The sequence below is a fragment of the Pseudorca crassidens genome, chromosome 12, assembly GCF_039906515.1.
Source record: "Pseudorca crassidens isolate mPseCra1 chromosome 12, mPseCra1.hap1, whole genome shotgun sequence".
Lineage (NCBI taxonomy): Eukaryota > Metazoa > Chordata > Mammalia > Artiodactyla > Delphinidae > Pseudorca > Pseudorca crassidens.
In genome coordinates this window covers 41,212,430-41,226,758 of record NC_090307.1, presented here as the reverse complement: position 1 = coordinate 41,226,758, position 14,329 = coordinate 41,212,430, and the positions used below count along the sequence as shown (strand labels likewise).

The 14,329-nt window shown below is 49.0% G+C and overlaps 1 protein-coding gene across 10 annotated transcripts in view; it reads left to right on the top strand.

Moving 5' to 3' along the window:
• Positions 1-911: 911 nt before the first annotated feature.
• FHOD3 (formin homology 2 domain containing 3) overlaps positions 912-14,329 on the top strand; it is a 492,898-nt gene continuing 479,480 nt past the window's right edge. For 5 of the 10 annotated variants that reach the window (XM_067699286.1, XM_067699290.1, XM_067699293.1 and 2 more), the window contains exon 1: positions 913-1,198. In XM_067699286.1, the coding sequence (XP_067555387.1) occupies positions 1,034-1,198 (165 nt within the window). In that variant the 5' untranslated portion in view covers positions 913-1,033. Of the gene's footprint in view, positions 1,199-14,329 lie in introns of all 10 variants that reach the window. The other 5 variants (XM_067699297.1, XM_067699296.1, XM_067699294.1 and 2 more) reach the window with 2 other exon arrangements.

The following is a 14,329-nucleotide window of genomic DNA, read 5'->3' as shown; positions in this document are numbered from 1 at the left end:
AGGAGTCTCGAGGCTCAGGCAGGCCAAGGCGGGCAGGCTGCAAACCTTCCCTGCAAGTCCCTCGGTTGCCAGCGGGTCCCTAGCTCTCTGCCGGCTCCGTGCAATTCGGTGACCTCGCCGGAAGCGCCCCCCGCGGCCCCACTAGCTCCGTTTAGGGCTTTCGAAGACCTAACTGGCTAAGAGGCCGCAGTCATGCCGAGGGTCAACCAGGGCGTCAGGCCTGGCGCTGGGGTGTCGAAGCGGAGCCTCGCAGCTCCCCAGGCCTCCCGCCTGGCGCCCCCGGGCTTGTCTCTTAAGAACAGCTACCAGGGTTCGCCGGTTCACCCTCCTCCTTTGTAGTTTCCTTCTCCCCAAGGGAAACCTCCCCCGGAACCCTCGCCAGGGCTCCAGGTGCCTGCCACCACCCCGCTTGCTTGCCGGGGGCCGGCTTCCTCGCCTCCTGGAGCCCAGCTGGGGTTTTCCGAGTCCAGGCAGCGGGAGCCCGGCCGCCGCCGCCTTCATCTGGAAAGAGTTAAGCCCTCTCCCAGATGGATAAGCAGCCAGGGGACGGCTATGCCCCCGCCCCGCCCCCATACCCCGGTTCCCCGAGCCCCGAGGGGTGCAGCTCGGCCGGGGCTCCCTCGGTCTCGGGGCGCACGTGCAGCCGGTGGCCCAGGCGGTGTCCGCGCTGCTGGGGTCTGCCCGCCGGGGGTCGGGGGGTTCTCCGCCCCGCCGCCGCCGCCAGCGGACTTGGCGCAGGGCAGCGGATACTGCACGAGCCATCCTCCCTTTCCTGTTCCACGCGGCGGGTCGCGTGGGTCTCGGCGGCAGCCGGGCGGGCACAAGGGGGACGCCGGAGGGGAGGAGCCGGAGAGCGAGAGGAAGGAGGGGGCCCGCCGGCCCCGCCCCCGCCCCGCCCCCCGCGGCCGGAGCCTGTGAGCCCGCGAGCCAGCGAGCTGCGGCCGCGGCCTCCACAGCTCGCGGTGACCCCGGCGTCCCGGTCCGCGGCCCCGCAGATCCCGGGGCCCGCGCCCCCCCGGGGCAGGGATGCATCATGGCCACGCTGGCTTGCCGGGTGCAGTTCTTGGACGATACGGACCCTTTCAACAGCACCAACTTCCCCGAGCCCAGCCGGCCGCCGCTGTTCACGTTCCGCGAGGACCTCGCGCTCGGTACCCAGCTGGCCGGGGTCCACCGGCTGCTGCGGGCGCCACACAAGGTACGGCCCGGCGCTGGAGGGCTGGGCCCCCGGGACGCAGTCCCTGCTGCGGGGCGCGCCGGGGTAGGGTCGCCACGGGCAAGCTGGGCTGGGCGCAGCCGAGAGACAAGCGCCCAAGGGCAGACCTCCCCCCTCTCCGTCAGGCAGAGGGGTCCGGGCGCCCGCCGGCTGGCTCGGGTTCTCCTAGGCCAGCGAGGAGGACAGCCCCGCGTTCCGGCCCGGAGCGGGGGCGGGGGGGCGGCGGACTGGGCAGAACAGGTGCGGCGCCGGTCGGAGGCGGGATGGAGAAGGTTCCCCACGCCGCGCCGTTCGCTCGGCCGGGTGGGCGGGGTGGGGCTCGGACGCCGGCAGTCGGTCCCCGCACCCGGGCGGGCGCCGAGCGGCGCGCGGAAAGAACCCGGGCCCCGGGGGGCTCTGGTCCTTCGCAGAGGAGACCCGAGCGACGCGCGGGACGAAACCTCTCAGGCCTCTGGGGCCGCTGCGGGCGGCCGCGCGACCCTCGCGACAAAGCACGCTTCCCGGGGACACGTCTCCTTCCTCCTCTGCGGGGCACCGCGGAGGGCGCCGCCCGCGCGCTACGATAGTGCTCGGAGCAGCCCCTTTTCCTTAGAAGAAGCAGGTGGCCTGGGGGACCTTGGAGGAGCAGTGGCTGTGGGAGGAGGGGCGGGGGCGCGGAGGGGCGGCGCGCGCACAGAGCCCCAAATGAGTGTCCCCTGGGAAGAATGGCTTCTCAGTCCACCCGATAGTTTTTTTTTTAACCCTTTTCAGGGCAGGCATCTTGCAAAGTGTGTGCTGCGAAGAGCTGGGCGTTGAAAGCCAAGCATTCAGTTACCCAGGAGAGCCCTTCCTCCCACTTAGTGACTGCACCTTGAAGAATTACTTCCCCCGTACATTTTTTTGTTGGCTTAGGGTTCATATCAGAGCTTGTAGATGATTTATTCCTTGAGGATCAACACTGATAAATATTTGGAAGAGATAACCCTTGATGCCAAAAAGAACAAAATCGATTTAAAATTTTTTTTAGACTTCTGTATGCTGTTCACCTGCCTTGGAAATAGGGAGGTTGGTGTGGGTACTGGTGAACATTGGCAGTGGTGTCTATTATATCACTGCTTCTCCCACCCCCCACCCCCAAACGCCACTTCTTAATGAGTAACCTGTCTTCAGGAATGAGGAATGGGGCAGTTCTATCTCCTTTTCTCTGTGCTGGTGCAGGATGGATACAGTCACTGCTCCTGGGAACCTCTCTGGCCATAAAAGGTTGGATTGGGAGAATGATGTTTTTATTGTGGACTCAGCTTATCAGAATCACTTTTGTCAGTTATTTGGTTCTTCTCAACGAGTGGGTTCAGTTAAGAGTTTTCGAAGGGCTTCCTCAGCATCATGGTTATTTCATTCATTATGGTCTCTGATTACAGTGATCTTTTGTTGAAACCACAGAAGACTCATAATTGTGGTCCTGTGACCTTGAAGTACTTTCCTTGGATTTCAAGCCCTATGTACACCGGCTGACCTTTCAAGCTGGAACCTGAAGTACATTTTTATGTTTCCATGGAATAGCCCCATAGCCTTGATCCAGTGTTCCTGGTCTCGTAGGAGATCCTGATGCTCCAGCATTACACCACCCCCTCCACTGCCCCCGACCCCCTAGAAGCCACAGCACAGCAGTTGCCCTGGCTCACAGGACTTTCTGAGATGGCCCTTGTAGAATAAATGGAACCCAAATACGTCCCACAGAGACCCTTGACTCCTTGTCCTGCGGGGGGCCCAGCCATGCTCAGTCTGAGTCTTTTGCCTGCAGACCCTTGCAGTATAGTCAGATGTTTGGCATTGTTTTTCACATCTAGAGCCGACCGATTGGCTAGTTCTGTTAGCAGCGTTCTGTAAAGGAGAATTCAGGGCGTTTATGTGCCTAGGTGCACATTTATATTGTAAAATGCTAGTTAATTTCCAGCAGGGAATCTGCTGGATTGGATGATGCATCTGCGATAGAAAGAGCCAATGAGTTTTGAGCACTTGGTATGTAGGTTTGTACTCTATTAGGGATGTCAGTGCAGGATCTCATTTAATATTACAGACGTCTGTGAAGTGCAGACTTTTACTATACTTATTTTACAGATGAGGAAACTGAGGCAGAGAGCAATTAAATAACCTGGTTTCTCTGTTACGAGTGCGGAGCTGAGATTCAAACCTTGTCTGTGCGGCTTGAGACTCCACTGCTGTTCTGCTCCCTGGACCAGCTGTTTGGCTGTGGGCAGAAGCCGCATCTCCTCGGGCTTCCATTCCATTAACTTGGGGAGTTTCCTGAATCAGCTTCCTAGGCCAGGTACTTTTTGGCCTGGGGCAGGTGTTACAAGCATGAGTAAGAGCCTTGAGACAGAATTCCAGCCTGGTAGGGTTCACAGTCAGAGGTGGGAACAAATAGTTACGAACCCTGCTGTGAATTAGCTAACAGTGAGGGAATGGGCAAGCCCCTGCCATGGGTAAGGTTTCCATGTCCCGTGGAGCCCAGCCTGGCAAGAGGAGGAGTTCCTGGGGCATGGGGCGTTCTGGGTGGTGAGAGGGGAGAAGCGTGATTGTGAAACATGCAGACACTTCAGCATCCTCAGCCGTCCTGCCTGGGGGTGTAGACTTCTGCTTGAAGGAGACGGCACACACAGCAAAGCGTGCAGGGCCTAAGTGAGCGGCTGGATGAATCGTCACTAAGTGAACACACCTGTGTAACAAGCCCCCTAAAAGGCCCCTGCAGAGGGTCTTAATCTGTAAAGCTCCCCTAGAGATTCTCCTGTGCTGGGAACCTTTGAACTGGTTAACCTCTTAGGTCCTTTCCAGCCCAAACTTGAGTCTATGCATCTTTTCCTAACCTAATGAAATATGTATACATTTATCTCATGTTTGCTGACTCCATTTGAAGTTAGTTGTTCATTTAAACCATTGTCTTGGACGAAAACAACATGTGCTTATAATGCTTTATCATTTTTTTCCCCAAGCTGCTAGACGGAAAAATAAAAAACCACCCTAGCCTTTTATAGTAGTTCTAAGAGAATAATTAAATAAATGATTAGTCTGATAACAGAAAGGTCAGAACAGGTACCGTATTCTCACTGAGGGAGATGTTTATTTTGGTGGTTATATGTTTTATCTGGACTATGTGAGGCCTTTTGTTTTCAAATGCTGCATAAACAGGTATTTATTTCTGGTTCAGTGTCTTAAGAAGAAAAATAATTGTAATTACAGGACTTATAATTTAGAAAAAACTGTGCAGTAGAATTAATAGAATCCTAGACCTTTCAAAGCTTAGATGTCTTTGGATTGTTTGACACCAAAAGTGAAGGCTGTAAGAATTCTTGCTTCTTTTTGATAGGCACAACTGGAATTGTGGTGGTACCAAAAAACTGGTAACTAGCTTGCGTGTCAAAACAGCAATTATGACCTAGTAATTTAATTCAGGGAATGTTTCCGTGGCTGCTGCGGACCGGAGAGTAGAGTAATAACAGTTCCCAGGTCCTGGCCACGTGCCCGAGCCAAGCACCGTCCCAGACACGCATCATCTTGCCAAGCCCGCGGCCACCCCGTGGGTCGGGCGCTGGTACTGTTGCATCTCACAGCAGAAGAGCCCAAAGCATAAAAAAGTCGGTGGGTCATGCGAGTGGGACATTCCAGAGCTGGCATTTGGCACCAGGTCTGAGTCCTTAATGACTCTACCACTTTTGTGTCTTGAGTTTTTTCCTTCCAGGCAGCCTGCCCACGTTTCAGAGTTCCATGCTCTCATTGGATTAGCCTTGACTGTGCCCTGTTCATTCCTTTCTCACTACCTTTGTCTTTGTGGTTCCCTTGCTGCCTCAGCTATCCCACCTGTCAGATAGCCAGTTGCTGTGAGGATTAGAACCTTGGTCCTCTCAGTGTGGGCTGGGCATCACCTGGGCTCTTAGAAATGCACTCTCAGGCCTCTCCAGACCTGCTGAAGCAGAATGTGCATTTCCCCGAGATGCCTTGGTGATTCCTGTACACACTGCAGTCTGAGCAGCATGGATTAGAGGTCATTTAGATCAGACTCAGTACAGGGCTAGGAGGGTTCTCTCTGTCTCCCCTGTTCACAGATAACTTCCTCGAGGGTAAAGACCTGGGCTGTCCAGTTCTCCAGGGTTCTCCTGGAAGCTGAGCAGTGCTAAGGTGGAGTGTGCACTAAGTTGATTGATGGGTGTTAGTTTTAGAACACAAATCCACTGGTATTATTGCTCTAATGAATTTCCACCTTAATCCTCTTAAGGGACACATCTGTTTGCTACATTACATTAAGATTTTTTAAAGATGAGGTCATTAGTAAAGTTGGCAAGTGTGTTGTGTCACATAGCATCTTAGGACAAAACTGTTTAAGAATGTTGTATGAACAGCTAAGAGTGTCTCCGTGCAAGCTGAGTCGAATCCGACTGTACCGTAATTAGCTCAGTTGGTTGGAGCCGTGCTATTGAGATCAGGATCATGGGATTGAACCCTTTATGGGTCAGTTGGCTTTGCTTCATGCATGGCCACAGACCGCATCGGTAACGCAGCTAGACATCCAGCAGGTGCTGTCCTGGCTCCCTGCAAGGGTTTGGGTTGGGGTGGCCTGGTAGAAATCTTTGGGGGCAAAGGGCTAACATATAATGAGCTTGTGCTGGGTACTGTACTGTGGGCCTCGGCGAATAACTTCCCTGACCCTCATGAGAGTTCTAGCAGACAGACAATGGTATCTCCAGTTAACAGATGGGGAAACTGAGGCACAGGGAGGTTAGGCAGGTTATCTAAGGTCACACTGCTTTTAAGTGGAGGAGCTGGGATTTAAGGTCAAGTCTTTTTTTCCTCCAGGGTTTGTAGCCAACTGTGTCCCGTTATTAGAAAACCAGCAGAGCACATGCTTTCTGTGTAGGGGGAGGGGTGGGGGGAGGGGGCTGACTGCATTGCCTTTTCACGCTGCTGCCTGTCACAGTTTGTGACTTAAATGGTTGTGCTTTGGTTGTCCTTCCAGTGTAGAAGCTCTGGAAGTCTGTGCCTCTTGTCCTCAGAGTCCAACCTGCTTCCCTCTGGAAAACAACAGGACTGCCTTTGCCCTCCTCTGGACTCTGAAATGTTAGTTTTTAGTGGTGGCAGATTTAAAACTGATTAACATGCTAAGGCCAACTCAGGAGCACCCCTCCCCCAGCCTCCTTTCCCCTCCATGGTTTATTTCTCTCTGAAGATGAAACTTTTGAACCTTGGAAACCTTTCTGTCCTCAGACAGAAAACAGTCACCACTCCTGCACCCTCCACACTGTGTCACCTGCAGGTGATGGCCCTGTTTACTGTGGCCAGCTCAGGAATGTCCCCGATTTAAACCTGGCTTTCTAATCCATGTAGCTGGTTCCGTGTCTGTGGGGCATTTTCAGTCTTGGGTTTGTCAGCATCTGGTCTTTTCCAGAGACAATCAGACTGCTTTTTGTTTTGTTTTGTTGTTTTAGCTATTTTATTGGGATGTGTTTCTGTGCCTTGTTCTGAACTAAGTAAGAAAGAATGGGGGAAATTAAGTTATAGTGAATGTTAAGCCTCACCACAGGGATGTAATCAGCAAAATACAGATTGTGGGAAATTATAGTTTTACCAACAAATACATTGTAAAGGAAAAAAAGATGGAGATGGAAGGAAACCTTAGATTAAAAGAGATTTAAGAGATATATCAACCAATTGCAATGTGTGGCTCTAACTGGACATTGATTCAAACAAACACATTGTAGGGAATTCCCTGGTGGTCGAGTGGTTAGGACTCCGCGCTTTCATCGCCAAGGGGGTGGGTTCAATCCCTGGTCGGGGATCCCCATAAGCTGTGCGGCCAAAAAAAAAAATTGTAAGTAAATATTTGAGACCGTTGGGGAAACCTGAATAGTGACTTTTTGATATTAAAAATTGTTGAAGTTAAATTAATAAAAAATTAAAACAAAATTAATAAAGATATTTAACATTAAAATTATTAAAGTGTGATAATACTACTGTGTTATGTTTAAGAAAAAGTCTGTATCTTTCAGAGATAAATACTGAAATATTTACAAATATTTATGAAGTTATATAATGTCTAGAATTTGCTTCAAAATTATCTTGGATGAGGGGCAAGTAAATAGGTGGGTGAGTGTATAGAGGCAACAAGATAGAATTTGAATTAAAGCTGGATTATAGGTCTGTGGGGGAGTCATTATACTATTTTCTGTACTTTTGCATATGTTGAACTTTTTTTTTTTTAAATAAAAGAGCTAAAAAATTAGGTTATGAGTTCTGATGTTCCCTTTGGGATCAGCGTCCTTTCATTAAGTGTCACCGTGTGTCCTTAGTGTGTTTGCTGTGGCTGAGATGGCCAATCAGTAAATTTTTTGTAGTGCCTCCACTGATACCTTCCTTCCCACCCTGACAGTCGTGTTCTTCTTAGGATTTTTGAAAAACAAACGTAGGACATCAGTCTTTTAATGTTCAGGGTGTCTTTCTCGGCTCAGTCAATTCCAATGATGAACTCAGCAGGCATCAGTTACATAAACTGTTAGTTTAGTAAAAAGTGTTAGGGTAGAGATATTGTACATGGAGCACATGCATCTAAATTTTTATCATTAAACTGAGAAGTTGCTAAGGCTATAATTAACGATATCAATATAAAAGTGCTCAGTTTCCCAGTGGCTCTTGGAGGCTGTGACATACTTGCTTGGCCACCCCGGGGTCGTGCCCCATTCCTAGTGAGTCAGCTTGGCCTCCATCTTCAGTATGCCTCGAGAGAGGATCTCAGAATGCAGTGAATGCAGTGATGTTGTAATGCATATGAAAATGTAAGTTGATTGTATACCTTGGCACTCAGCATCATGGGCAACTTTTGATGTTAGCTCATTCAAAAAATAAAGTTACCACACATCAGCAAAATTATCTATACACCCAGAAGTTTGTCTATTTTTAGACCCACGTAGTGACAAACAGAATCTGCACTGTATCTATATACAACTTGGAAACATACCTTCTCTTCCCCACTTAGATTTGGAGCCTAGAAATTAAAAAGTTGGACTCCAAGGGAAAATGTTTAGAACTTAATGTTAGAAAAAAAGAAATCTCAAAATTGTTGAAGATGTTGAGAAAAGGGAAAATGTTAAAGAACTTGCAATTCAATACAGACTAATACTCCTAGGTTTGGCAAGAATGACACAGAAAAATTAGTTTGTGGGTCACCTCATCAAATATTTTTAGCATTCTTGGAAAGAGGAAAACCCAGAAGAAGACTTTTTTGTTATTGATTAGGCTACTTGGACTCTTCATACGCTGGTATTACAGCAGGGAATGAAATGCCAGGGTCTTAACCAGAGTGCACAGGACAAGCCAAAGATTATTGTGAAGTTCTCAGAATAGAAGGTAACTAACTGATGCATCTTCTGACTGGTTTATCAGATCCCAAGAGTGGCTTGGGGTTCATAGAAAATGCTGATGGGCAAACACTCCTGAGTGGCCAGATGCTGACGTGCTTAGAGCAGGCTGGAGACAGAGCAGTGGGTCCTCAGAGAGGACATGAGAAGGAGGTCCTTCTGGCTCAACTAGGGTCACACACAGCATTGCAGCCATTCACCCGGTTGCCTAAAACTGGCCACAATTTTGACTAAAGAAGTTTATACCAATGACACTTTATACCACTTTTAGGGGGAGTTTTGTTTTATCTGTGATTTGAGGTCACCTTCTCCAACCCTCCCCTGGTTATAATTGATTAATCCAGAGTTGATGGTAACATCCCTCACAATTCATGAAAAGCATGAGTGAGCGGTGGTTCTGGGGTGGAGACAGCTGGTTTAAGCAGTGCTTCCTCCCCGCCCCCATATCTGTAGTTTTATTAAATGAAAACAAAATTTACTATTAATTGTGCTTCAGCCTGGGAACCTAGCTTTTAACCCTTATGACCATTGTGAGGGCACTTCCGTCTGGTCCTCTGATTTCATCACGGAGGCTGCAGGCAGCTGGGGGGTGCAGGTGCTGGACCCCCGGGGAAGCAGCTGACTGAAGACTGGGTATTGAGTCACTCGGAGCACAGTCTCCACTGCCTCCCCGACTTCCGTTGCATCCACAGCCTCGAGGGGGTGTTTCTGGCCTCCCTGCTCCCCTATCTAGCAGTGTGTTCTTGGTCTAACACCCCTCTCACTGTCTCACTGTAGCTTACAGCAAGTCTTGATGGGGCAGGGTGAAGGTTCCCTCCTTGCCTTGGAACATGGCCATTAATAGGAAAAAAGTAAAAGGTTAGAGATAGGGTCCATTCAGTGTTTTTTTTTTTTTTTTTTTGCGGTACACGGGCCACTCACTGCTGTGGCCTCTCCCTTTGCGGAGCGCAGGCTCCGGACGCCCAGGCTCAGTGGCCATGGCTCACGGGCCCAGCCGCTCCACGGCATGTGGGATCTTCCCGGACCGGAGCACGAACCTGCATCGGCAGGCGGACTCTCAACCGCTGCGCCACCAGGGAAGCCCCCATTCAGTGGGTTTTAATGTGAGGGAACAGCTCAGGAATCAGGCCTGTGTGATTGGCTAAAGAGGAAAGAGAGAGCATGTCAATCCTCTGCTCTAAAACCTCACTCAGGCCCCCTGCCATTCAGGGTTACTCCGAAGCCCTTGAGTGGCTGGCCTGCTGCTCCATGAGGGTTGGTTGCTTGGTTTACTGGTGTAGCCCTAGAGCCTGGAACAGTGCTTGGTACATCATGCGTATACAGTAAATAGGTGTTGAACGAGTGAATTATCACACACTTTAGAGTTGGAGGGAAAAAAGAGCGGTCTCCTTACCCCAGCTGTCTCCATGCAGAAGTCCCTTCTGTAAAGCCTCTGGTCAAACACATTCTAGCTGCTTCTTCGTGTATGATAGAGAGCAGTTGGTCCCCTCCTTTCAAGTATGGCGTTTATCCATTTTTGAACTTTATTTGCTAGACTTTATTCTTTATTTGTCCCTGATTTTCACCTGGAAAGGTGAATCCTCATATCCCCACAGATGGGGATGGAAGTGGGTCTGGACCATCAACTGGCTGACTGAGCCCAAGAGGATGGAAATAGGATGGATAAGGCAGAAGAACCATGACCTCAGGGTTTGGTAAGTAGAGTGACCTGGGACCTGGGACCTGCAGATAGTGCCTGGAGGGAGTTGCAGGAAGTTTGTATACTTTTCCCTGTGGTGGCAGAAGTAAAAAGCTGCTTTCTTTTCGTGTTAAAGCTGAGTCATCTGGATTGCTTTTATTACTCAAATCAGTGTATGTATCTTGATATGTATATGGTCTGGTACCCTAAGGCATCTTCACACTTGCAGTTCCATTTTACTGTGAACTTAAACTGTTCGTGTGGAATCAGGGAGACATTGCTGGGGAGAGATCACGGCTAACAAAACTAGGTTCAATGAGAGAAAGGCCAGGAAGCAAGGAGTCTACCCTTATAAAACAGACAAAGCATCTGTTCCCATCACAGAATGAGCATGTGTATAAATTTTGAGACTACAGAAAAGCACACTGAAGAAATAGAAATCATTGCCTTATTACCCAGAGGGAACCACTCTTAACACTTTTGCGTCTTACCAGAATTAAAATATATAATGTTTTCAAACATTTATAATGTTTTAAATGTTTGATAAAAATATAAATATCTGAATACTTTCCCAAGTCATTAAATATTCTTGGAGTGTATCATCTTTAATGACAACATGGTGATCCAGCCTGTGCATGTACTATGGCCCAGATGTAAGCATTGCTCCCGTACTCTGTGAGGGAAAGGGCTCTGTCTTCTTCAATGTTTATTTCTCCTGTGCTTGGTCCTTTTTTTTTTTATTTAACATCTTTATTGGAGTATAATTGCTTTACAATGGTGTCTTAGTTTCTGCTTTATAACTAAGTGAATCAGCTATACATATACATATATCGCCATATCTCTTCCCTCTTGCGTCTCCCTCCCTCCCACCCTTCCTATCTGTGGTTGGTCCTTAATAAATCTTCATTAAATGAATATATGAATGAATGAACCATTGGATGTTTAGTCAGTTGCCAGTAAAAAAAAATGCAGATAATGCTGTTTTATATATATACTTGCAGAAAAAATAATCTTTATGCTTTGATTGCTTCCTTAAGATGAATTATTAGATGTTTCGTTGCTGAGTAGAAGGGTAAAGAATTCATCTTAGATGGGAGCAGTTTCCCCCATTTTAAGCATTGGCGATGGTTGGGAAGATGGTCCCTAAGTCCATATAGGACTGTTGAAGACCTGGGCCAGGATGGGAAGCCCAGCTCCAGTCCTACCTCCTTCTTGCAGGTGCAGCTGGTGTCATAGCAGAGAGTGACATTTGAATTCTGGGAAGATAACCCGGTGGTACTCAGAGAAGATGTTAAAACCTTGAATAAATTATGTGTATGTATGCCATTGCCTCTCCCTATTTTGAGGGACAAAATCATGACTGTACTTTAAAGTTAGATCGATTACATTTCATGAATGCACGTATTCAATGTTCAGTATAACAATATGATATTAGTAAGACAAAGATACATCTCGTTAGTTGTTAATGCTTTGAGAAAACAGAGGCACTCATATCCTGTGGGTAGTGTAGTCGACGACCCTGCCTCTTTCTAGAGACTTGGCAATATACACAAGTCATAAAAATGATTGTTTTTGACCCAGTGACCCTACTTACCAGAATTATTTGAAGAGATATATAAAAATGATGAAAGTACTTTATGTATAAAGATATTTGAGGATTGTTTTATAATGAAAAGCTAAAAAATGTCCAACAACAAGGGAGATATTAAGTCATTATGTTTTATTATGGTTAGAATATTGGGTAGCTATTAAAATAACTCATACCTTAGTCAGCTCAGGCTGCCGTAACAAAATACCATAGACTGGGGGGGCTTCAACGACAGACGTTTATTTCTCACAGTTCTGGAGGCTGGGATGTCCAAGGGTGAGGTGCTGGCAGATTTGGTTCTTGGTGAAGCCCTTCTTTCTGGCTTGCAGATGGCCACCTCCTTGCTGTGACCTCACATGGCAGAGAGGAAGCTCTGGTGTCTCTTATATTTCTTATAAGGGCACTAATCCTGTCATGGAGGTCCTACCCTCATGACATCATTTAAACCTAGTGACCGCTCAAAGGCCTCACCTCCTAATACCATAATATTGAGGGGTAGGGCCTCAACATATGAATTTTGGGGAGACACATTCAATTCATAACACCCTGCATGAGTCATGAAATTGTACATGCGGACATGTAGGTAAGAAATGTTAAAGATGGGACCAGTAACTTCTTTCCCCCAGACCTGCTCACCACGCCCCTTCTGCATCTCATTCGTTGGAAACACCATGAGAACGTCTTGTCAGCCTTGGTTTCTGTGCACCCATCCAGTCCCCACCCTTCCATTGCCGAGTCATCCGGGCTCTCATTTGGACTCCCGACTCCAGATAAAAGTGATCCATCCCCCAACCTACTTTCCCTACCTCCTCCTCCTTTACTCTGGTGCTTCCCCATTATTGACAGGATAAAATCACAACTCATTGTAAGGACACCCAGGGCTCTCTGGGACCTGGCCTCTCGTCTGCCACTCCCACATTGCCCCGACTGTCCTTCCCCCCACCCCGCCCCTCCCGAGCCCCGGCTGTGCTAAAATGCTTGCAGTTTCACTAAGAGGCTGCCCTGGATGGTAGTTTAATGTCTTACCTCTCCCTGGACTGCCCCTCCATCCTCCAGCCTGGAGTGAGACCACGTCTGAGGCTCACCTCTGCTGGGCTTTGCCAGCCCTCCCCCTTGGTCTGTGCAGACTGTGCTCCTAGCCCCCTCCCACTTGTGACACTCTGGTTCTTATTTCATCCCATGTCACCATCTTCCCACCAGCTGTAAACCCTCAGTAGCAGGAAGTGCATTTCAACTCACCGTTCAGTTCAGAGTTCCTAGAACAGTGCCTGATACACAGTAAGCCCTAGTAAGTAGTTTTTGACTATCTGAAAGAAGGTTAAGTGAAAAAAGTGCAGTATATATTTACATACATGATGATCGCAACACTACCAAAGGTAAAATCGACAGCTAGTGGGAAGCAGTCGCATAGCACAGGGAGATCAGCTCGGTGCTTTGTGGGATAGGGAGGGTGGGAGGGAGGGAGACGCAAGAGGGAGGAGATATGGGGATATATGTATATGTATAGCTGATCCACTTTGTTATAAAGCAGAAACTAACACAGCATGGTAAAGCAATTATACTGCAATAAAGATGTTAAAAAAAAAAAGAATAGAAGATATCCTCAAACCTTTGTCAGATTCCTAATCCATAAACATGATTTGCATGTTATAATTTCCCTCACAAACGGCGGGCGAGTGGGGCATAACCAGCTTTTCAGAGTCTCAAATCCTTGTATTCTGGCCTCTTCCTCACTAGGCCCAGGCTAGGTCCTCGGACAGGAATCCTCAGGTTGGCAGAAGAAGGCCCGCCATCCGTTAGGGTCATTTCCTGTTGCGTTTGGAGGGGCGGGCATGAGCCTGGGGCCCTCCTGGGTGGGGGCCATGAGGTCTGCTCCATGGGGCCAGGCTTGAGGGCTGCAGTGCAAGATGGGGAAGCGCTGCCTCCTCCCACTTTCCTGGCTGTACCTGAGCCTTCTGCAGGCCTCCTTTACCGTTCCTGCCCAGGCTGAGCGTGGCAGTTATGTGGTGAAGAGAGTTGTGAGCTTGTGCGGGGGGCACAGGTGGCCACAGCAGCTGTGAGCAGTGGGAAATTCTGAGCAGGGGGTGGATCTGGGAGACTGGAGTGCTACCCGTGGAGTCCAACCGCCCTTCTCTCCACTGGGGAGATTCAGCCCTTTGCCAACCTTGGAGGCTCTGGGGAGATTTTATTTCAGGTGATGGCACTCACCTAAGGGGGATCTGTTACCCCTTTGCTGTATCAGATCCTAGCTGCAGGCCACAGGAGTGCTCGGGCTGGCTCCTGATCACAGCTTCCGTACATCACCAGCCCTCTGGCTTCTGTAGGACTTGGTAGGTCCCGAGTGGCTAGTGTCTGAATGACCAGTGCCCGGAGGTGGAAGAGGCTGTCCAGTCTTCCTGGGGTCCTGCATTCAAGTTCAACAGTTCCATGTGTCTGTCTGGGGGCAGGGAAAAGAGAGCTGT